General features: G+C 42.4%; 1 protein-coding gene across 2 annotated transcripts in view; it reads left to right on the top strand.

The window, feature by feature from the left end:
* lama2 (laminin, alpha 2) overlaps nt 1-25,561 on the top strand; it is a 527,518-nt gene that overhangs the window by 489,597 nt on the left and 12,360 nt on the right. For both annotated transcript variants that reach the window (XM_068025161.1, XM_068025160.1), the window contains 4 exons: nt 989-1,101; nt 2,101-2,290; nt 20,369-20,524; nt 22,482-22,635. In XM_068025161.1, coding sequence (XP_067881262.1) covers nt 989-1,101; nt 2,101-2,290; nt 20,369-20,524; nt 22,482-22,635 — 613 coding nt within the window. The remainder of the gene's footprint in view (nt 1-988; nt 1,102-2,100; nt 2,291-20,368; nt 20,525-22,481; nt 22,636-25,561) is intronic.

Raw genomic sequence — 25,561 nt, 5'->3', positions numbered from 1 at the left:
CAGCAATGGTCTAACCAGTGATTTATAATGGTTTAGCCAGAGGTGGCTTGGAAGCAGGCTAATGCGTTGCTCTTATTCGTAAAGGCTGACAAAACAAACATATAGGAAATTACAAACCGATTAGTCTTGCTTTTATTCCATAAGAACTAATGACATTATTATTAAAAATAGTTCTGGAAAGGAGAAGAACTCAAATCACGGATGCAAGATACTTCATTAAAATATTTTAAAATAACATCTGTAGGTGTACATTGAACCAAAATGCTCCTCCTAGCCTTTCCAATGCCTCTAACTGATGTGATCTTTTAGGGTTTTTGATTGTAAGGGCTATACATGATTTTATAATCTTTGTTCTTTTTACAGCTTAAATTAACTACATGATTTTGCAATAGTGAATCAAACTATTGATAGAAATGTAAGATGGTATTATAAAATAACCCAGGAACCACAAAATATACCTTATGCTAAGAGAGATCAAAATACTGGTTGAACTACAGCAGAATCTTTATTATGCAGGAGGATCTCTCCTTGTTAGATAAAGGAAATTGGTACATAATTGAGAGCCTCTAAACTTCAGACAATATATCAACACACTTGGCATAGAAATGAAAACAAGCACAATTTAAAAAAAAATCTGACATCGTTTTATTTACTAAGGAAATAGAATTGAATATAAATGAAAGAATCTATCCAATGTGGTGATGTCTCTGAAAGGTCTTGTCCTGTGAAAATTCCGGCAGAAAAATGGGTAGGTGGAAATTTGAGATGGATAATGGAGGTTTCACAGTAGTTGAATGTTGGAACTTGGTATTTTTTAATATTGATACATACTACTCATTTATAGCAGTGGATAACTTATGGAATTGACTGAACATGTTACTATACTCAACTGTTTTCCAGATTATGTCAATGGTCTGTTGATATTTTAGTGATGATCTATTTCTGTGGTCTGACTTTTGAATCTTCATGTTTGCTGATTTATATGTAGGATGCCTGTGCTGTGGACATTCCCCCAGTCGCACTGCTGAGAGCTAAGCGCTTTGGCCTCTCCAAAAATAGTCATGTTGCCATGGAGTTTGATGATACCAAAGTCAAAACTAGGTAACAGTTGAAATTTTACACAACATTATTACTGTGTGATACTCTATACTATTTCACACCCAAAAAATTTACATATATATATCTGCAGTGCTGAATGATAAGTCAGAGCACACCCTTCATTTTTCACTTTTTTTATTTTGTCCTGGCATAGAACATATATGTGCATATTACTGCTGGTAATAAACTGGTAAATACAACGAATACAAGAGAGTCATCTTTTATGAGAAGAAGCAGAGAACTGAACGTAATTGAGGAACACATCATAATGATGTTTTATAGCTTCTGATTTTTATTCGTTAAGCTTGGAAAATTAGCTTTAAAGTAAATAGGACTAGTTTCTGTACTGATATGTTAGATAAAGTAAGATGCCCCCTTGTTTAAATCTAATATTAAATTACTTGGCATATTTTGTTACAGGTATAGCTTTATCATGACAGCTTGATGACATGAGATGAATCACCACAATTTAAGTGTACCAAGTACCCATCTTCAGTGTTGTTTTGCAGGAGAAAAATTCAAAAGATTTTTGTGTACTGCTTTCACATTAATCATCATAGGGCAGATGCAGAAAGGGAAATCTGGCAGAAAATATCTGCTCCGTTAATAGAACTCACTTTCCATTGAAATTAACAGAGGTTAAATCTGATAGATTCTGGTAAGGGTGTGCGATCCTCCTGGACAGTTCTTCCTTTCTGCACTGTGCCCAGGTGATACTTAAAACTCATAAAGATGAAAGTCTACCCCCTTGTACATTGTAATGGCAGCCTGTATTTACCTGCTATTAATTCAATTCTGATCTGTATGATTTAAACTTTCTCATGGAGACTAGCTGTTTGAGGAGATGCCATTTTATACCTATGTTTGAAATGAAAACTTATTAAAGATTACATTGTAAATGTGTGATAATACCAGTCATGAAAATAAGTTCTTGTATGGCATTTAGTACTATGTTCAAGACAAGCTATTGGGTGTTGATTAAAAGTTTTGACTTGTTTGCAGGCTGATAATTGAATTTGAAATTCAAACAGAGGCGGACTCTGGTCTTGTATTTTATATGGCCAGAATTAACCATGCAGACTTTGCAACCATTCAGATAAAAGATGGAATGGCTCATTTCAGCTATGACCTCGGAAGTGGAAATGCAAGTACAGTTGTTCAAAGGAAGATAAATGATGGGGAATGGCATAAGGTAATAAAGGCAAAATAAATTTCATTACTAATTTAATTAAATGAAGTTATATCACAAGACATAAAATAATAATCTATTATATATTAAAAATGATCTTAGTTGCAATAGACCAAGGAACTGCACTGTAGATGATGCTGTGAGCACAATGTTATGTTACATCATCACATGACAGCCACCTAAAGCAAATATAAGGAACCAACATTTAGAGTCGTGCATGAGAGGAATGAGAATTAGAATTAGAATTAGAATATTACAGCGCAGTACAAGCCCTTCGGCCCTCGATGTTGCGCCGACCTGTGAAACCATCTGACCTACACTATTCCATTTTCATCCATATGTCTATCCAATGACCACTTAAATGCCCTTAAAGTTGGCGAGTCTACTACTGCTGCAGGCAGGGCGTTCCACGCCCCTACTACTCTCTGAGTAAAGAAACTACCTCTGACATCTGTCCTATATCTATCACCCCTCAACTTAAAGCTATGTCCCCTCGTGTTTGCCATCACCATCCGAGGAAAAAGACTCTCACTATCCACCCTATCTAACCCTCTGATTATCTTATATGTCTCTATTAAGTCACCTCTCCTCTTCCTTCTCTCCAACGAAAACAACCTCAAGTCCCTCAGCCTTTCCTCGTAAGACCTTCCCTCCATACCAGGCAACATCCCAGTAAATCTCCTCTGAACCCTTTCCAAAGCTTCCACATCCTTCCGATAATGCGGTGACCAGAACTGCACGCAATACTCCAGGTGCGGTCTCACCAGAGTTTTGTACAGCTGCAGCATGACCTCGTGGCTCCGAAACCCGATCCCCCTACTAATAAAAGCTAACACACCATATGCCTTCTTAACAGCCCTATTAACCTGGGTAGCAACCTTCAGGGATTTATGTACCTGGACACCAAGATCTCTCTGTTCATCTACACTACCAAGAATCTTCCCATTAGCCCAGTACTCTGCATTCCTGTTACTCCTTCCAAAGTGAATCACCTCACAATTTTCCGCATTAAACTCCATTTGCCATCTCTCAGCCCAGCTCTGCAGCCTATCTATGTCCCTCTGTACCCTACAACATCCTTCGGCACTATCCACAACTCCACCGACCTTAGTGTCATCCGCAAATTTACTAACCCACCCTTCTACACCCTCTTCCAGGTCATTTATAAAAATGACAAACAGCAGTGGCCCCAAAACAGATCCTTGCGGTACACCACTAGAAACTAAACTCCAGGATGAACATTTGCCATCAATCACCACCCTCTGTCTTCTTTCAGCTAGCCAATTTCTGATCCAAAGCTCTAAATCACCTTCAACTCCATACTTCTGTATTTTCTGCAATAGCCGACCATGGGGAACCTTATCAAACGCCTTACTGAAATCCATATACACCACTTCCACTGCTTTACCCTCATCCACCTGTTTGGTCACCTTCTCGAAAAACTCAATAAGGTTTGTGAGGCACGACCTACCCTTCACAAAACCGTGCTGACTATCGCTAATGAACTTATTCTTCTCTAGATGATTATAAATCCTGTCTCTTATAACCTTTTCCAACATTTTACCCACAACCAAAGTAAGGCTCACAGGTCTATAATTACCAGGGCTGTCTCTACTCCCCTTCTTGAACAAGGGGACAACATTTGCTATCCTCCAGTCTTCCGGCACTATTCCTGTCGACAATGACGACATAAAGATCAAGGACAAAGGCTCTGCAATCTCCTCCCTAGCTTCCCAGAGAATCCTAGGATAAATCCCATCTGGCCCAGGGGACTTATCTATTTTCACACTTTCCAAAATTGCTAACACCTCCTCCTTGTGAACCTCAATCCCATCTAGCCTAGTAGCCTGAATCTCAGTATTCTCCTCGACAACATTTTCTTTCTCTACTGTAAATACTGACGCAAAATATTCATTTAACGCTTCCCCTATCTCCTCTGATTCCACACACAACTTCCCACTACTATCCTTGATTGGCCCTAATCTAACTCTAGTCATTCTTTTATTCCTGATATACCTATAGAAAGCCTTAGGGTTTTCCCTGATCCTATCCGCCAATGACTTCTCGTGTCCTCTCCTTGCTCTTCTTAGCTCTCCCTTTAGATCCTTCCTGGCTAGCTTGTAACTCTCAAGCGCCCTAACTGAGCCTTCACGTCTCATCCAAACATAAGCCTTCTTCTTCCTCTTGACAAGCGCTTCAACTTCTTTAGTAAACCACGGCTCCCTCGCTCGACAACTTCCTCCCTGCCTGACAGGTACATACTTATCAAGGACACGCAGTAGCTGCTCCTTGAATAAGCTCCACATTTCGATTATGCCCATCCCCTGCAGTTTCCTTCCCCATCCTACGCATCCTAAATCTTGCCTAATCGCATCATAATTTCCTTTCCCCCAGCTATAATTCTTGCCCTGCGGTATATACCTGTCCCTGCCCATCGCTAAGGTAAACCTAACCGAATTGTGATCACTATCACCAAAGTGCTCACCTACATCTAAATCTAACACCTGGCCGGGTTCATTACCCAGTACCAAATCCAATGTGGCATCGCCCCTGGTTGGCCTGTCTACATACTGTGTCAGAAAACCCTCCTGCACACACTGGACAAAAACTGACCCATCTAAAGTACTCGAACTATAGTATTTCCAGTCAATATTTGGAAAGTTAAAGTCCCCCATAACAACTACCCTGTTACTCTCGCCCCTGTCGAGAATCATCTTAGCTATCCTTTCCTCTACATCTCTGGAACTATTCGGAGGTCTATAAAAGACTCCCAACAGGGTGACCTCACCTCTCCTATTTCTAACCTCGGCCCATACTACCTCAGTAGACGAGTCCTCAAATGTCCTTTCTGTCGCTGGAATACTCTCCTTGATTAACAATGCCACACCCCCCCCCCCCCCTCTTTTACCATCTTCTCTGTTCTTACTGAAACATCTAAATCCTGGAACCTGCAACATCCATTCCTGCCCCTGCTCTACCCATGTCTCCGAAATGGCCACTACATCGAGATCCCAGGTACCAACCCATGCTGCAAGCTCACCCACCTTATTCCAGATGCTCCTGGCATTGAAGTAGACACACTTTAAACCAGGTTCTTGCTTGCCAGTGCCCTCTTGCGTCCTTGTAACCTTATCCCTGACCTCACTACTCTCAACATCCTGTACACTGGCACTACAATTTAGGTTCCCATTCCCCTGCTGAATTAGTTTAAACTCCCCCAAAGAGCACTAGCAAATCTCCCCCCCAGGATATTGGTACCCCTCTGGTTCAGATGAAGACCATCCTGTTTGTAGAGGTCCCACCTACCCCAGAAAGAGCTCCAATTATCCAGGAAACCAAAACCCTCCCTCCTACACCATCCCTGCAGCCACGTGTTCAACTCCTCTCTCTCCCTATTCCTTGCTTCGCTATCACGTGGCACGGGCAACAACCCAGAGATAACAACTCTGTTCGTTCTCGCTCGAAGCTTCCACCCTAGCTCCCTGAATTTCTGTCTTAAATCCCCATCTCTCTTCCTACCTATGTCGTTGGTGCCTATGTGGACCACGACTTGGGGCTGCTCCCCCTCCCCCCTAAGGACCCCAAAAACACGATCCGAGACATCACGAACCCTGGCACCTGGGAGGCAACACACCAGCTGTGAGTCTCTCTCGTTCCCACAGAACCTCCTATCTGTTCCCCTAACTATGGAGTCCCCAATGACTAATGCTCTGCTCCTCTTCCCCCTTCCCTTCTGACAACAGGGACAGACTCTGAGCCAGATACCTGTGCCCCATTGCTTACCCCTGGTAAGACGTCCCCCGCAACAGGAGAAGTGTTACACCACCACAAACAGTCTGCCTGACTGACTAGACCTCTCTCTCTCTCTCTCTCTTGCCCACCCTCCCCCACTGATGTGAGATTCACCACCTGTCTCCTTCTGAATGAGGTCAAATCACATATCAAACCCTACTCTCCCTGAATGGAAAACCTCCACTAGCATCTCAGCCCCAATTGGAATAACATATATTAACCTTCAGCTGTACCCCCTCTGCTCTTTCTCTCTCCTTCCCCTCCCCCATTCTTCCTTTTCCTCGCCCCAACCCCTCATCTTCCTCTCTTTCTCACCACTCCTTTCCCATCTTTCCTTTCCCACTCCCTGTCCCCCTTTCCTCCTTCCCTTTCCTCTCTCCTTTCCCCATGTTCTCCATGTCCTCTCTGCCCTCTTCTTCCATTTTCTCCCCCTCTTCCTCTACTCTCCCCTCACATCCTTACTCTGTTCCCTCCCATCTTTCGCTCTCCGTTCTCTTTCTGCTCCCCTGTGTTCCTCTTCCCCTTGCTCTGACCCTAACATTCCCCTCTTTCTTCACCCTTCCCCACTCCTTTCTCTATCATTCCTCTCCGGTTCCCTTGATTCAGTTATTTTTCTGACTCTAACTCAGTTTGGCCTGAAACATCTTTGTCGTGGCTCCCCCTTTGTAAAGCCACAGGAAATTGTCTGGTGTTTTTATAAATCTACATACATTAATATGAACTGTTAACTTTTAATGATGAATTGTAGATTATGACTTGATATACTACATGTGATAACATCAAAATTGCATTCAAACTGTCAATCCTTCAGTGCTCACTATACTCCTAACCCGTTATTATCGTACTATTAAGCCACAATTATGGGTTAAATCCTCAACTACAATAATGCTAAATATTTTGTTATACCATGATCTTGATGTCAAATATTCTCTGAAAGTGAACTAAATGTGAAAATCACAGTATGCAGCAAGAAAATCTCACTTTGCTCCAGTTATGACTCCTGCGCTGACATCCATATATGGTGGTAATCTCAGAGTGCCATTAACTGTGCATAGATGCATACTTGAACACATATACAAACGCAAGTATGTTTATGCTGCAGTTTTACTCTGATATTTAGCTAAATTAACAGTATCTAGTGTATGTGTTTGTCAATCTAATATGACTAGTATAAATGAAGCCGATATTAATTAATGAACATTGGTTATAGCAGAAGCATTAAAATGCAATCAGAGCCTGCTGTATCTATTATTTACTTGTCATTCAGTATAAAAGACTCCTATCACTAATGTTATTCCCTGGTCCTAAACTTCCTACAAACTGTCTGAAGTGCTTTGTAGCCACATTGGTTTAAATAGAAATACCTGGAAAAAATGAAAACATTTTATACTTTCATTTTCAAAAATAAATAACTTTTAATTGTTTTTGAAGTAAAATAGAATTTCAACTTATTTTCAACTTGTATTTCAAAGCAAGATGAAGGCCATTGCGAAATCAAAGCTGCATTTTACTGCAGGACCTGCAAAACATTTGCAACACCAATGAAAATTACAATTCCCTACTGTCAGAAAAACTTTGCTTGCTGACTTGTCTCTCACTTCTATTCCTAACTCACTCATAGTTACAAGAGTTCTTTCATTTATTTGTGGGATATGTTGAGTATATATTGCCCACCTTGAGAAGGTGGTGGTGAACGGCTTTCTTAAACCACTGCAGACTGCAGTCTGGTGAAGGTACACCCACAGTGCTGTTCAGGGCGTTCCAGGATTTTGACCCAGCAATGATGAAGGAATGGCGATATATTTCCAAGTCAGGATGGTGTATGACTTGGAGGGAAACTTGCAGGTGGTGATGTTACCTTATGCCTTCTGCCCTTGTCTTTCTAGACAGTAGAGTTTGCAGGTTTAGGAGGTGCTGTTGAAGAAGCCTTAGCGAGTTGCTGCAGTGCAACTTGTAGATGGTACACACTGCAGCCATGGTATGCTGTGGTGGAGGGAGTGAATGTTTAAGGTGGTAGTTGGGGTCCCAATCAAGCAGTTGTCTTTGTCCTAAATGGTGTCAATTTTCTTGGAGCTGCACTCATCCAGACATACTCCGTCACACTCCTGACGTAAGCCTTGTAGGTGGTGGAAAGGCTTTGGGAAGTCAGGAGGTGAGTCACTTTCCACAGAATACCCAGACTCTGAGATGGTTATTGCCTGGCAGCTTTGTGGCGTGAATGTTACTCACACTTTATTAGCCCAAGTCTGAATGTTATCGAGGTCTTGCTGCATGCAGGCATGAGCTGCTTCATTATCGGAGGAGATGTGAATGGAACTGAATACTGTGCAATCATCAGCGAACATCCCCACTTCTGATCTTATGATGGAAGAAAGGTCATTGATGAAGCAGCTGAAGATGGTTGGACCTAGGCCACTACCCTGAGGAACTCCTGCAGTGATGTCCTGGGACTGAGATGAACAGCCTCCCCCAACCACAACATCTTCTTTAGTGCTAGGTATGACTCCAGTCACTGAGAGTTTTCCTCCTAATTCCCATTGACTTCAGTTTTACTAGGGCTCCTTTTTAACACACTCAGAAAAATGTTGCCTTGATGTCAAGGACAGTCACTGTTAGCTCATCTTTGGAATTCAGCTCTTTTGTTAATGTTTGGACCAAGGCTGTAATGACGTATGGAGCCAAGTACCCAAACTTCATCCAGAAATACAAAAGTCTTCACTTCAAACTGCTTGTGATGGGTTGGAAACTTCAAGCCAGAAAACACATCCACTGTGAGTAGGAGAGTCTGGTAGTCATCACCCACATAGGGGCACCCATCCACCAGTAGACTCCATTGCACCTCATGGTTTGGGGCTGGGACAGGAGTTTGGCAGTACCCAAACTCAACGTTAGTGAACATGTTATAGGTGAGTAAGTGCCACTTGATAGCACTGTCGACAACACCTCCTATCAGTTGGATGATTGAGAGTAGACTGATGGGGCAGCAATTGCCTGGATTAAATTTGTCTCCTTTTTGTTGACGGGACATACCTGGGCAATTTTCCACTTTGTCGGGTAGATATCAGTATTGTAGCTATACGAGAGACAGCTTGGCTAGAGGCACGGGTAGTTCTGGAGCACGTCCTCAGCAGTACACCCAGGATGATGTTGGGCCCCTAGCCTTTGCTGTATCTGGTGGGTTCAACCATTTCTTGCTATTATGTGGAGTAAATGGCTGAAGATTGGTTTCTGTAATGGATCTTCCACTCGGCACTTGCGGCTGAAAAAGGTTACAAACGCTTCTGCCTTGTCTTTTGCACTCACATGCTGGACTCCACCAGCATTGAGGATGAGGATGTTCATGGAGCCGCCTTCTCCTGTTAGTTGTTTAATTGTCCGCCACCATTCACGATGGGGTGTGACAGGACTGCAGAGCTTTGATCACATCCATTACTTGTGGGATCGCGTAACTTTGTCTATAGCATGCTGCTCTGTTATTTAACATGCATATAATCCTGTGTTGTAGCTTCACTATGTTGGCATCTCATTTTCAGGTACTCCTGGTGCTGCTCCTGGCATATCCTTCTACACTCTTCATTGAAATAAGACAGTAGTTCAGCGTCAGTTGGAGTATTGCATCCAGTTCTGGGCGCTGCACTTTAGGAAAGATGTGAGGGCATTGGAGAGGTTCAATTGAAGCATTTAAAAGGGAATTTGACTGTTACATGAAAAGGAAGAATGTGCAGGGTTATGGAGAGAAGTTGGGGAAATGGAACTGAGTGAATTGCTCTTTCAGAGAGCCAGTGCAGACACAATGGGCCGAATGGCCTCCTTCTGCACTGTAACAATTCTGTGATTCTGTGGTGCCCTGGCTAGATGGTAATGGTGGTGTGAGGGATATGTTGGGCTATGAGGTTACAGATTATGTCAGGATATCAGATTACAGATTGTGGTGGAATACAATTTTGCTGCTGCTGATGACCTACAGCGCCTCATGAATGCCCAGTTTTGAGCTGCTAAATCTGTTCTGAATCAGTCCCATTTAGTACAGTTCTAGTGGCCCATCACACGATGGAGGGTGTCCTCAGTGTGAAGACAGAACTTTGTCTCCATAAGGACTGGGTCACTCCTATTAATACTGCCTTCAAGGCACAAAAAACCCAAAAGTAAAGGCAGTCAACCGTGACTAACAAAGGAAGTTAAGGATTGTATAAGGTTAAAAGAAAAGGCCTATAAAGTTGCCAGAAATAGTAGTAAACCTGAGGTTTGGAAGGATTTTAGAATACAGCAAATGAGGGCCAAGAAACTGATAAAGAAAGGGAGAATAGAATATAATGTAAACTAGCAAAAAACAGAAAAACGGACTGTAAAAGCTTCTATAGGTTGTCATGAAGACCCCTACCTGCCAAGAATGACGCATATTAATTTTGTCATATGAACATTAATCTGAAACTGTTGCTGGAGTGAAGAAATGACTTGTTCAAAGAGTTTACCAGACATTTGGCTGGAGGATATTTACATACTAAGCGACAGTGGTTGGAGAGACAAAGCAACTACTTCCTGATCCAATTACCCCAAATGGATTTAGATCACCAGATACTGAAGGTGTAAGAAAGCTTGCATTCCAGTGTCTGCTAAGATGGAGAACCTGCAAATGCAGGAGTGGTTAAACCAGCTGGTCGCATGACTAACCTGCTGGCCCAGGCTTTTTTGTGAACTACACACAGGACAGTTTGAGGACAGACTGCAGATTGCAACTGAACCTGGAACAAGAGAGCCTCTCTCCTAGCTAGCTCTCTTTCGTTTTCTCACAACCTCTGGACCCACTGAAGTCACTTAAACCTCAAGAGAGAAAAGACTCCTACATTGAAACAAGTTGAAGCGTGCACTGGGCCCCAACAAACAGCAAGACTTACCGGCAACCAAAGACTCCACACTGAACTCAAAGGACTGTAAATACACCCAGCTATTGCCTCAAACTTTTCCCCTTTATTCTTTCTACTTTTTCTGTCTCTATCTGCATGTGTGTTTATCACGTATGCATGATAGCATGGTCACATTGCATAACCGAATTAGAGTTTTAAGATTAGTAAACTTCCACCTTTCTTGTTTAAATCTAAGAAAACCTGTCTGATTGATTTATTTGCTTTACAATTGGAAAGCAGTGAACAAAGATTCACTGAGGAGGAGCTAAAACCATAATGTTTTTAAAAATATAACCCAGTTACGGTTAAAGCAGGCAAAGGCTGAGAGGGAATCCCTAGACCCCTTTCTTACCTGGTTGTAACAGAAATTTGGGGCTAGCATCCTGGATTTGACCCACAGACAAATGAGATTGGATGTGGGAAGCCAAATTGATCCCAATCAAAAAGAGAAAAGATTTCAATATAGGTTTTCTTGTGGTTGTGTGTGCTAGAATGCTAACATGTCTGCAACTGAAGCTCGTAGCTCCCCAAGCCAGGGTGAAGTAACTTGGGATAAGTTAAAGCACTGTCTATGGAGGAGTTGAGGAAAATTGCTGAATAGTGTGGGATCACTGTCCGTGGCAAGGCTAGAAAGTCTGAACTCCTAAGGCTAGTGGCCAACCATTTTTCCCTTGAATCTGAAGAAGCAGAAACAGGGTTAGAAATAGACGCCGACAGAGTATTGCTAGCAAAGCTATAATTAGAACAGAGGAGACTTGAATTTGAGGAGAGAGAGAGGAGAGAGAGAAAGAAAGAGCCTTCCAGAAGAAATGCAAAGAGAGACAACTGAGGCGGCTTAAGTTAACTAAGGGGTGACAGAGTAACCCCAGTGAAAGCATGGCCAATATGGAGGGGCATAATTCAGGGCTGGGTACAGAATTGTTAAAACTTTCCCAGTTGTTCCCAAACTTCAATGAGGGAGATGTGGAAGCATTTTTTGTGTCTTTTGAAAAACCTACAAGACAGTTAAAGTGGCCAGCTGAGGGTTGGACTCTGCTAATACAAAGAAAGTTGATAGGAAAAGCCCATGAGGTTTATTCCATGTTGCCAGATGAGAGTTCATCAGATTATGAACTGACCAAAAATGCTATCCTCAGGGCATAAGTTAGTACCGGAAGCCTATCACCAAATATTTAGAGCCCTCAAGAAGCAAGCTGATCAAACTTACCTGGACCAGTGGCTGAGGGCTCTTAAAGTGCAGCTCAACTACGAAAATCTCAGAGAGGTAATTTTGCTAGAAGAATTTAAAAACTCTCTCCCACTTTTCATAAAGACACATGTAGAGGAACAGAAGGTTCATAGAGCCTGGCAGGCAGCAGTTCTGGCCAATGAGTTTGCTCTCATTTATAAGTCATCTCCCCAGGGAACTGCAGGGGACCATCTCCCACAATCCAAAAAGGGCAGAGGGTGGGAAGGTGGTAGAAGCCCAAGCAGTCCTGGAAGGGAAAGAAAAGCAGGAAACACAGGGGGCCCTCCTCCAGCCAAAAAGGAAGGTGCTGTAAGTAGGAGTGAGACCCGGAGACCTATGTGCTTCCATTGCAATAAAGCAGGGCATCTAAGAGCTGACTGCTGGAAACTAAAGGGAAAACCTGGAGGGTTAATCAGGGCACACCTGCTCAGTGAAGGAGAAGGGACCCTGATGGAAAGCACAGCAGAACAAGCTGTGGCTTTAACTGCAGTAAGAGTGAGACCCAGGAAGCTTATGGCTGCAAGTGCAGAAAAATTTAATAGGATTCCTGAAGGTTAGCAGGGTTTTGTGTCTGAAGGAAAAGTAACCCCATAACCCTTGGTTGAGCCAAGCAAGCCCATAGTAATTCTTAGGCACACAGGGGCCACCAGATCCCTTTTACTGGAAAAAGTCCTGACCTTTCCCCCAGAGAGCGCAGTAAACATCAGAATGGTGGTGAATGGTATTGGAGGGCAGTCTATGCCTCTGCCTTTATACTGGACGCTCTTGGAGTGCGACTTAGTTTCGGGACCAGTTACCGTAGGGATTGTCCCTAGTTTGGACGGGGTTGACTTGCTCCTAGGTAATGATCTGGCAGGGACGAAGGTGGTAGCTTCCCCAATAGTGAAAGACAGAGGTCAGGGAGACAGGGCAGTGGCAGGAGATGGTCCCCTGCAGTTTCCCTGAATGTGTAATGAATCAGGCCATGACCAAACCAGCTCTGCCAGAGGGGACTGAATTGGCACTGCAGGCAGATGACCATGAGGTCTATCTGTCTGAGACTTTCTTTGGAAAGTTAGAAGACCCAGTGAATGAATTAAATGAATCTTCCCTAGCTGAGGCTCAGCAAGCTGACCCAGTTTTGAGAGAGTTAGCACAGGCTGCAAGTCTGAAATTAAAGCAGGGGGTGTCCCTGACTGCTACTATTTAAAGAATGAGGTACTGATGAGGAAGTGGAGTTCTCCTCACAGACCTGAGAGCAAGGAGTGGACAGTGGTTCACCAGTTAGTGATGCCGCAGAGGTTCTGGAGAGAAATATTAAGAATGGCCCATGAGATTACAATGGCTGTACATGTCAGTATACAAAAAACCAAAGCCTGCATAAGGCAGCAATTTGACTGACCAAAACTTGACAAAGGTGTGGTGGAGTACTGCAGGAGTTGCCACATGTGCCAGGTTGAGGGGAAACCCCAACCTACAGTGAAATCTGCATCCCTAAGTCCTGTATCAGTGTTTAGAAGACCCTCCAGCAGAGGGCTGGTGAACTGTAAGAGACCCCTGCCGAGAACAAAAGGGGACAAGCAGACACAAGGCTGGCAAAAGGTTAGAAAGGAAAGGGAAAAAGGGACCAAGAGGGCAGGTTAAAGGAAATCCGGGAGGATTCCCAAATGGAAACCCCGACTGTCTGGTCAGCCATTAGAGTTTAAGGTTAATAAACTTCCACCTTGCTTGGTTAAATCTAATAAAATCTGTCTGATTGATTGATTTACCTTACAATTGGAAAGCAGTGAACAAGGATTCACTGAAGGGGAGCTAAAAACAGTATTTTTAAAAATAAAACCCTGTTACGGTTAAAGCAGGCAAAAGCTGAGAGGGAGCCCCTTTCTCACCTGGTCATAACAAGGTACGTAAAAGGGAAACATTTGACTAAGAGAAATGTGGGTCCATTACAGGCAGGGTCAGGAGAATTTATAATGGGGAATAGAAAAATGGCAGGAAAGCTAAATGATTACTTTGTGTCTGTCTTCACTGAGGAAGATACAAGAAATCGCCCAGAATTAGAGATCCAAGGGACTAGGGAGAATGAGGAATTGAAGGAAATTGGTATTCGTAAGAAGGTTGTATTGGAGAAATTAACGGGGCTGAAGGTTGATAAGTCCCCAGGACCTGATATTCTACATCCCAGAGTGTTGAAAGAGGTAGCTGTGGAGATTGTGGATGCATTGGTGATCATCTTCCAAAATTCTATAGGTTCTGGAATGCTTCCTGCAGATTGGAAGGGAGCAAATGTCACCCCATTATTTAAGAAGGGAGGGAGAGAGTAAACAGGGAACTACAGACCTGTTAGTCTTACATCAGAAATGGGAAGATGCTAGAATCTATTCTAAAGGATGTGATAAATGAACACTTGGATAATAATGATCTGATTGGGCATAGTCAACCTGGATTTATGAATGAGACATCATGTTTGATGAGCCTGTTGGTGTTCTTTGAGGATGTTAGTAACAGACTTGACATAGTGGACGTAGTATACTTGGATTTTCAGAAGGCTTTTGATAAAGTCCCCCACAGGAAGTTGGTTAGCAAAATTAAACCACATGGGATAGGAGGTAATATACTGGCATGGATTAAGGATTGGTTAACAGGCAGAAAATAGAGAGTAGGAATAAATGGGTCATTCTTGCATTGGTAGGCTGTGAAAAGTGGGGTACTGCAGGGATCAGTGCTTGGGCCCCAGCTGTTCACAATATATATCAATGATTTGGATGTGGGGACCAAATGTAGTATTTCCAAGTTCGCGGATGACACAAAACTAGGTGGGAATGTGTGTTGTGAGGAAAATGCAAAGCGGCTTCAAGGGGACTTGGACAGACGTAGTGAGTGGGCAAGAACATGGCAGATGGAATACAATGTGGAAAAATGTGAGGTTATCCACTTTGGTAGGAGGAATAGATGTGCAGAGTATTTCATAAATGGTAAGAGATTAGAAAGTGTGGATATACAAAGGGACCTGGGTGTCCTCGTCAGTAAGTCACTGAAAGCTAGCATGCAGGTGCAGCAAGCAATTAGAAAGGCTAATGGTATGTTGGCCTTTATCACAAGAGAATTTGAGTACAGGAGTAGTGAAGTCTTGCTTCAATTGTGTGGAACCTTGGTTAGACTGCACCTGGAGTACTGTGTGCAGTTTATGTCCCCTTACCTTAGGAAGGATATTATTGCCAAAGAGGAAGTGCAACAAAGGTTGACCAGACCTTTCCTGGGATGGCAGGACTTTCCTTTGAAGAGAGATTGGGGAAACTGGGCCTGTATTCTCTAGAGCTTCGAAGGACGAGAGGTGATCTCATTGAACCCGACAAAATACTTAAAGGGATAGTCAGGGTAGATGCAGGTAAGATGTTTCCCCTGCTTGGGGAGTCTTGAACCAGGGGACGCAATTTCAAAATAAGGAGGAAGCCACTTAGGACAGAGATGAGGAGAAATTTCTTTACTCAGACAGTTGTGAATCTTAGGAATTCTCTACCCCAGATGGCTATGGAAGCTTAGTCATTGAGTATGTTTAAAGTAGAGATTGATAGATTTCTAAATACCAATGACACAAAGGGATATGGGGATAGTGTGGGAAAAAGGCATTGAAGTGGATGATCAGCCATGATCATATTGATTGGCAGAACAGGCTTGATGGGCTGAATGGCCTACTCCTGTTCCTATGTTCCTATGAACAGATGCATCTGCTACAGGTAGTTTGGTGAGAAGAAGTTCACGTGGTTTTTCTCTTGTGTTGGTTCTCTGACTACCTACCACAGGCCCTGTCTGGTAGATATGTCCTTCAGGACTTATCCAGCTTCATCAGTGGTGGTGTGATTGAACCACTCTTGGTGATGGACATTGAAGTCCTCCACCCAGAGTGCATTCTGTACCCTTGCTACCTATCCTCAGTGCTGAGGGAGGGCAGTAGGTGATAATCAGCAGAAGGTTTTCTTGCCCATGTGTGATCTGATGCCCTGAGAATTGGTGGCATCCAGAGTCAGTGTTAAACATTCCCAAGGCTACTCCCTCCCAGTATACCACTGAGTCGCCACCTCTGGTGGGTCTGCCCTGCTGGTGGGTGATGGAGGAGTCTGGGACATTGCCTGAAAGGTATGATTCTGTCAGAATAATTATTTCAAGCTGTTGCTTGACTAGTCTGGGGGACAGCACTCTCAATTTTGGCATGGGTCCCCAGATGTAAGTAAGGAGGAGTTTGCAGGGTTGACTAGGCTGGTTGTGATGGTTCCTATGTTGATGCCGGGTGGTCTGTGGTTTTATTCTTATACTTTTTTTGTAGTGGCTTGGTAAACTGAGTGACTTGCTAGGCCATTTGAGGAGGCAGTTCACTGTCAACCACATTGCTATAGGTCTGGAATCACATATAGCCAGACAGGGTAAGGATGGCAGGTTTCCTTCCCTAAAGGGCATTAATGAACCAGATGGCTTTTTATGACAATCCGGTAGTTAAATGGTCCCCAATAAAGAGACTAACTTTTTGTTCCAGATTTATTTAACTAACTGACTTTAAATTTTGCAGCTGCCTTGGTGGGATTTGAACTTATGTCGTTTGGCCTCCGGATGACTAGTCCAGTAACTAACCAGTATGATGCTGTACCCAGGGAGTAGGCCATTCAACCTCTGGAACCTGTTCTGCTATTCAGTTAGATCATGGTTGATCTGTATCTATCTTTTCTTTCTGCACATATTTTTCCATAATGCTTAATACCCTTGCAAACAGAGATCTATCAGTCCTAGTTTTGAAATTTTCAATTGATCTCTTCAGCTTTTTGGGGGAAAGATTCCAGATTTCCACCATCCTTTGTGTGAGGAAGTGCTTCCTGTCCATCTGAACAGCCTAGCTCTAATTTTAAGGTTATATTCCTTTATTCTGGTGTCACCCACCCGAGGAAATAGTTTATCTCTACCTACCTTATTAAATCCTTTAATGATCTTAATATCCTCAATTAGATCACCCCTTAACCCTCCATATTCAAGAGAATTGTTATGGACAGGAGAGAGATGATAAGGATAGCTCCCCCTTTTTACCTCTCTACTGACTGAAGACATCTTGTTTGAAAAAAGTGTTTTAGCTCCTGAGTGCTTTAATTGTCAGGAACAAATGACAGGTTTTCTCATAAGTTTTAAAAGAAAGTTAAATGTTTATTGTTCAACACCTGAATATATACACAACTATACCACTCTCACACTCATACAGATACACACATACTCAAGAAAAGATTGTGATTATAAAAGTAGCATGCAAGTAGCCCTTATTATTTCAACCGTTCTCTGTTACTTGCTTTTCCCTGGGGTGAAGATTTGAAACGATGCAAGCCTGTAATCCTTTTTTTGTCCACGGAAGAAAATCTCTGGAGATTTAGGAGGATGGATTTCTTGTTTTATGTTCGCAGCAGCAGATTTCTCTTGTTATACTTCAGTCAAGGTTCACTGTCAAAGGCCTGGTACAGTTCCTCAGGTGGAGAGTTCAGGGCCAACTCGAGTTTCTGTCTAAATGTGGCTTAAAGCTGCTTGTCTTAGGCTGGGTATTTTCTCGTTGTTGGCATAGATGTTTTTCCTGTTCCCTATTGCTCAGAATGTACCATATTAAAACCCGTTATCAGAAACCTAGTTTCTGATGGATAGGCCATTGTCAGACAGTGGAGTCCGGGTATCACTCATCCATATACCATCTTGATAAAATAGAGCTTTTCACACCCATTTTCTGGATTTCAAGTTTGGAGTCAAAGAGTCTGCAACAGTATTGCAAGTCCAGGTTTTGTTTAAATTTGTTGGAGAAATGGAGCCATTACCAAAGGAAGGGTTGTTTGCATTTTAATGACTTTGCCAAGACTTGTCCAGACATGAAAATTAGCTTGAGGTTCTTGCAGTTCCATGTGTATTGTCAGGAAAGGAAAGGTCACCTGACCTCTCAACTCCATTTTGTTTTCTAGGAAAGTGTCTGTTTTGGGTTGATACTTCATAAGTTCATATTTATATTTCAAAAGTTCGTACTGCATGAGTGTGACAGAATACAAGCCTGCTCTATGCAATTTGTCTTCATAATTTAACCCTTTCACCCCAGTATCATTCTGGTGAATCTGTGCTTCATTCCCTCCAAGGTCAATATATTCTTCCTGAGATGTACGATCCAGAACTGAATGCAGTACTGCAGATGAGGTCTAACCAGAGCTTTGTACAACTATAACATGATTTTCCCCTCTTGTATAAAAACCCCTTCTGATAAAGGCTTCCATTAGCCTTTTATATTATTTTTTATACCTGTCTCCTAGCTTTTAGTGATTTCTGTACTTGGACATCTAAATTTCTTGTCTACAGTTCTGAGCTTCTCATCATTTAGAACATACTTTGATCTGTCTTTCTTAGGTCCAAAGCGGATGACCTCACAATTTTCCCGACTGAATTCCCACTTACTTAATCTATCAATGTTGCTTTGCATCTACCATCTACACTGTTTATTGTTATCAGTAAACTTAGATATGCAGCTCTCTCTTCCTTCATCTAAATTATTTATAAATATGGTGAAAAGCTCAGACAGCAGTACAGAACCCTGGAAAATACCATTCGTCACTTATCCATTATCCCTACACTTTGTCTCCTCCCTCTTAACAATTCCCTATTCAAACCAGTAGGATGCCTCCAATCCATGCACTCTCTGGCTCTGGATCTGGCTTTCGAGCTTGGGTCGGGTCGGGTCAGGTCGGGCCGAGTCCAGGTCAGGTTGGGTCGGTTCGGTAAGTGCTCTGCTGATAAGTATTGAAATTAAAAAAAACTTACCTGAGCTGGGAGTCCGAGCCGAAACTGAGTCTGCGCAGTGAGTGGGTGACATCACTGTGACGTCATCACGCATGCGCTGCAGATTCCTGGAGGCTTTGAGTCCGAAGGTAAGTAAAAGGTTGGTTGGGTCGGGCTCGGGTCGGGTCGAGTCTGGGTCAGGCTCAGGTCAGGTTTGGGGCAAAATTGGAGGGACTCGGACCAGATTGGGCTCGGGTCTGCTGTGGTTTGGTCGGGTTCGGGTCAGGTTCTTTTTCCCGACCTGAGCAGGCCTTTACCCTACACCCCCCCCCCCCTCTCCTGCGACCTCCATCCCACGAGACCCCTCCTGTTCTGACCTCCCTGTGATTTGGGTCCAGCTCCTGAGCCTCAGGTGGGTGCTCCACCATCAGCAATCACTGCCTCCGCGCTGGCGCTGCTCAGTTAAAGAGCTTTCGGTCTTTAATGGCCAGCAGCTCTCAGTGGGTGGGACTTCTGTCGTCGGGGTCCTTTTTCCTGTGGAAGGCCTGCCGCTGTCCAGTTAAGTGTCTAATTGGCACTTGATTCAGCAGGCCTCCAACAGAAGAGGCAATGCAGGGTTCTCAGTGTCACTTTTGCTGGACGTCGAAACCCCCATCGCCAGAATAAAATCCTAGCCAGAGTTCCAGCATAAACTGTGAGGGATAAGCAGGAAAATACAGTACCACCGTGAATTTGTGGAGAGGTCAAGAAGCGTGATTTCATAGACTAGGAGTGAATGGAAAGATTAATAAACAATTTCAAAGCCATTTAACATTCAACAATGCGATTTTTAAAATATTTAGCATTGGACTTAACAATAAAGATGAATAAAACATATCTGCAATAGCCTGTGGGAATGAAGGAAAATTCCTGGAAAATTAAATCAGCAGCCTAAATGCCTCAGTATTTGAAAACACTGGGTTGATGTATTATAACGGTTGACACTTCTGTGTAGCACTGAAGCTATGTCAGATGTGTTGAATTTCAGAAAACACATTTTAACGAGGCCCATCTCTTGGGCAGATATATAATATCTCATGGCACTCTTTCAAAGGATAACAGCGAGTTCTCCTGGTCTCTGGCCAATTTTTGTACCTCAACCAACACCACCAAATCAGGTTATCTGATCACTCATCTTATTGCTGTTTGTGGGACCTTGCAACATTCACAGTGGCCACCATGATGGTCTACAAAAGAACAGTGACCACATGTCAAAAGAACTTTGGGCTGCCCTGAGGATGTGAAAGGTGCTACAAAAATGCCAGTGTTTAATCTTTTTTCTTTTTTACCTGCAATTGTTTTTAGGTGGAATAGAACATATAATAATATTTCTAATAAATCTGCATTTATTTTTTGCAGGTCAGAATTGTCCGGGATAGGAAGCGAGTAACAGTTACAATTGGCCTCAACATGGCGACAACAGTTAGTCCTAAAAATGCAGATATTCTGGATGTTGTGGGCATGATTTATATCGGAGGATTGCCTAAGAACTACACAACAAGAAGAATTGGCCGTGTAAGATGTGAACAAGAGCAGTCATGTAGACCGTGCATGACATCAAACCCCTGAAGTTGTGAGAATATGTTCCCAGCACAGAGTCTCACTTGATATGAGCACATGTTGGCAAATCAGACAAGGAGGGTATAGTGCCAATTCATAGCACCTCTCATTGCCTGACCATTAAAATCTTTGCCATAAAATCAGGAGCACTCTAGGCTAGACAAACTGACCTCCACACTCAAGTGTCTGAACTGTGCTCCCATTGTGATCGTTTATGCTGGGAGCTTAACTCTTAGGGACTTTATTTATTTATTTAGAGATACAGCACTGAAACAGACCCTTTGGTCCACCGAGTCTGTGCCGACCAACAACCACCCATTTATATTAATCCTACATTAATCCCATATTCTCTACCACATCCCCACCATTCTCCTACCACCTATCTACACTAGGGGCAATTTTTAATGGCCAATTTACCTATCAACCTGCAAGTCTTTGGAGGTGGGAGGAAACCGGTGGAAACCCACGCAGACACAGGGAGAACTTGCAAACTCCGCACAGGCAGTACCCAGAACTGAACCCGGGTTGCTGGAGCTGTGAGGCTGCGGTGCTAACCACTGCGCCACTGTGCAGTACATCAGTCAGTACATCATGGTTCCTTTTTCAGCAACAGATTCTTTTCACTTGTCTCACTCAAAGCCATTTTTTCTTTACCTTCTTTGAAGGGGTAACATAGACATTTTACATACTTATTAATATAAGCCATTTCACTGCTTGAGATAGGAATATTTTTGTACTGGTGCTAATAGGTTGCAGCTCTTCTTTGCAACACTACCTTTCTATGTTACTACGAGCAGATCTGTTGATGCGATGTCTCATCAAAATAAGTAAACATCAATAGTTACATTTTTAATATGGTCAGAGGCCACGCAGTGGTAAATACTGCATGATTTTCTGCTTTACCATAGAATCATATAACTTTTCAGCAGAGAAAGAGGCCATTTTGTCCACTGTGTCTGACTAGCTCTTTGGTAGAATCATCTAAAACTAATCCCATGGCCTTTCTGACTCCTCTCTGCTTTAAATATTTGTCTAATTCTCTTAAAATATACTGAGGTCTCTGCCTCAACTTCTCCACATGGCAAGGTATTCCATTGCTCCAACAACCCTTTGTAAAGAAATTACTCCTAACCACTCTCCTCAATCTCTTAGCGACCGTTTTAAATTGATGCTTCGCCCATCATCAACCCCTAGCCAGAGAAAACTTGATTCCCTTTATCTTTCTAATCTATCACTTCTTTAAAAAAAACTCATATTAAGTTTGTTAAATATGCCCATGTTGGCTTTCCTTGATTATTCCACACATTTGTAAATCCACTCTCAAATTTGGATTCCAAGTGTTTGCCCACAACTGATATTAGACTAACTGGTCTATAAATACGTGGTATATCTCAAACAAAAGTGTGGTTTTATCTACCTTTTAATCTCAAAGTATAAGTTACATATTTAGGGAAGATTGAAAAATTGTGTGCTGAATCTATTTTATCTCCTTTCTGACTTTTTAAACAGCCTTTGGGCTTTTACTTTGTGTGTACATTTATATTTAATTGCACAGGTTTCATCTAGTTCCAATCAAAAATGGCAATCACAGCCCCATTTATGTCATAGGATACCAATTTTCATGTTAAGAAGGGCCTAAGTGCCTGAAACAAGCAGGCGCTTTGGACACCCAAAGACCGCAGACTTCATTTTGAGACTATTATCTCCCCGGTAATGCCAGATGAAGGCAGTGAGAATCAACCCTAGTTTTAATACAGTCATACTGCACTCTGACCTTTTCCATACTATTTCAACCTATTTAAAAGAGGAGTTAGCTATGAAGACTTTAAAGTATATGAAAGTTGGCCGTCCAAACTTAGTGATTATATTTGGGCTCATGTTAATCTGTTGTTCACTCTTTTTTATTACGTAGGTGCTCTACAGTATAAATGCTTGCATCCGTCACTTTAAATTGAACGATGAATCTTTTGATTTGGATAATCCGACCTCCAGTCTCGACGTTGGTGTCTGCTTTCTCAATAGTCAAAAAGGAAATTATTTTGATGGAACAGGTTTTGCTAAAGCAGGTAAAGGTATTTGATTGCTTTGACACTGAAATTGTTTGTAGTTACTTTAACTGTTAACAACCAGAGTCATTTTAAAACACTACTATTGCAAAGAAAGCTGCTTCATGCTACTTAAGGCTACTGTATATACTCCCACGTGAGTTTTGACCCATATATAAGACAACCTCCAAAGTTTCCCAAAAAAACCCTCAATACGCCACAATATAAGGGGTAGAATTAGAGTTTCTAGCAACCAAAATTCCTATTGGCCATTGCTCTGGCACGCTGCTAAATGGCTATTCTGCCTACCAATAACTGTCCTATCTCCAGCTTCTGATTTTAAATCTCTATTTGTATTTATCCTGCTATGCTGCTTTCAATTTACATGAGCAACAGGAGCATGTACTGACGTCAGGAAGGAATCTCATCATTGAAATGTTGCAGTGTTGCAGAACAGAGCAGCAGCTGACAGCAACACCTGATAGGAATGGTACTAGGTTCTCCATTACATTTAGAAAAACTGCTTTGCTGAGAGGGAAACTTGAGGGACGATATGACTTATTTAAAAAATAACCTGCTTTACTTCCAGATGCATAAATATCCAGTCTTATGAGTGAGTGTATACAGTAACAAATCTTTAACAGTTGTTTTCAAAATTACGCAAACATTTTTTTCCACACAATAAAGTGTAAGTATGTTTTTGACAGCTTATCATATTTTGCTAGTTGAGCAAGCAATGAAAATTATTGATAGCATCATATGCACATTTGTGAGATAACTTTTTTTAAATTACAAGATGGATATAAAAGATTTAATCTGTAAGAGGTAGATGAGAAAGCACTAAAAACAAGAAATGATGGAACTACTCAGTACGTCTGGCAGCATCTGTGGAGAGAGAAGCAGAGTTAATGTTTCAGGTCTGTGATCTTCCATCAGAGTTTCATCATGAGTTCTGATGAAGGGTCACTGACCTGAAGCGTTAACTCTGCTTCTCTCTCCACAGATGCTGCCAGACCTGCTGAGTATTTCCAGCATTTCTTGTTTTTATTTCAGATTTCCAGCATCTGCAGTATTTTGCATTTATTATAGATGAGAAAACAATGTGTTTTGGAGTTCTACTCGAACAGAAAATGTGGCCTTACACCAGACAATCAAGCATGGTCAGTGCTCTGCTACTTAAAGCTCACCGTTTTCTCCAGACTTGCCACATCATTAGCAGGTCTGGATAATCTACAACTAAAAAATAGAAAGAACCTGCATTTATATCGCACTTTTTATGACCTCAGGACATCCAAAAGCATGTTGCAGCCAATTAAGTACTTTTGAAGTGTAGTTACTGTTCTAATGTTGGACCTTCAGCAACCAACTTGCACATTAGCACAGTCCTACAAATAGCAATGAGATAATGTCCAAATAATCTGTTTTAATCATGGTGGTTGAGGGATAAATTAGATTAGATTAGAGATACAGCACTGAAACAGGCCCTTCGGCCCACCGAGTCTGTGCCGAACATCAACCACCCATTTATACTAATCCTACATTCCTACCAAACATCCCCACCTGTCCCTATATTTCCCTACCACCTACCTATACTAGTGACAATTTATAATGGCCAATTTACCTATCAACCTGCAAGTCTTTTGGGTAGGACACCAGAAATAGTCAAAGTCTAATGAATGCTTAACGGAAATTAACTCGTGAAATACAGTAAGAAGCCATTTACCTCTTTTGTCAATCCTTTATTTGTTCTTGGTTTAGAAACATATAAAATAGGAGCAGGAGTAGGCCATTCGGCCCTTCGAGCCTGCTCCGCCATTCATTATGATCATGGCTGATCATCCAACTCAGTAACCTGTTCCCACTTTCGCCCCATACCCTTTGATCCTTTTACACCCAAGAGCTATATCTAACTCCTTCTTGAAAACATACAATGTTTTGGCCTCAACTGCTGTCTGTGATAACAAATTCCACAGGCTCACCACTCACTGGGTGAAGAAATTTCTCCTCATCTCAGTCCTGAAAGGTTTACCCCATATCCTGAGACTATGACCCCTGGTTCTGGACTCCCCCACCATCGGGAACATCCTTCCTGCATCTACCCTGTCAAGGTTCTATGAGAATTTTATAGGTTTCTATGAGATCCCCCCTCACTCTTCTGAACTCCAGCGAATATAATCCTAACCAACTCAATCTCTCCTCATGCATCAGTCCTGCCATCCCAGGAATCAGTCTGGTTAACCACTGCACTGCGCTCCCTCTATAGCAAGAACATCCTTCCTCAGATAAGGACACCAAAACTGCACACAATATTCCAGGTGTGGCCTCACCAAGGCCCTGTATAATTGCAGCAAGACATCCCTGCTCCTGTACTTGAATCCTCTCGCTATGAAGGCCAACATACCATTTGCCTTTTTTACCGCCTGTTGCATCTGCATGCTTACTGTCAGCGACTGGTGTACGAGAACACCCAGGTCTCGCTGCATATTCCCCTCTTTCAGTTTATAGCCGTTCAGATAATAATCTTCCTTCTTGTTTTTGCTAGCAAAGTGGATAACCTCACATTTATCCACATTATACTGCATCTGCCATGCATTAGCCCACTCACTCAACTCGTCCAAATCATCCTGAAGCCTCTCTGCATCCTCCTCACAACTCACCCCTCCCACCCAGTTTTGTATCATCTGCAAATTTGGAGATATTACATTTAGTTCCCTCATCTAAATCATTAATATATATTGTGAATAGCTGGGGTCCCAGCACCGATCCCTGCGGTACCCCACTAGTCACTGCCTGCCATTCGGAAAAAGACCCATTTATCCCTACTCTTTGTTTCCTGTCTGCCAACCAATTTTCTATCCATCGCAATACACTACCCCTAATCCCATGCGCTCTAATTTTACACGCTAATCTCTTATGTGGGATTTTGTCGAAAGCCTTCTGAAAGTCC

Source organism: Heterodontus francisci, chromosome 3 (genome assembly GCF_036365525.1).
Source record: "Heterodontus francisci isolate sHetFra1 chromosome 3, sHetFra1.hap1, whole genome shotgun sequence".
Classification (NCBI taxonomy): domain Eukaryota; kingdom Metazoa; phylum Chordata; class Chondrichthyes; order Heterodontiformes; family Heterodontidae; genus Heterodontus; species Heterodontus francisci.
Note: the sequence above shows the minus strand (reverse complement) of the source record. Positions and strands in the feature narration are given on the sequence as shown.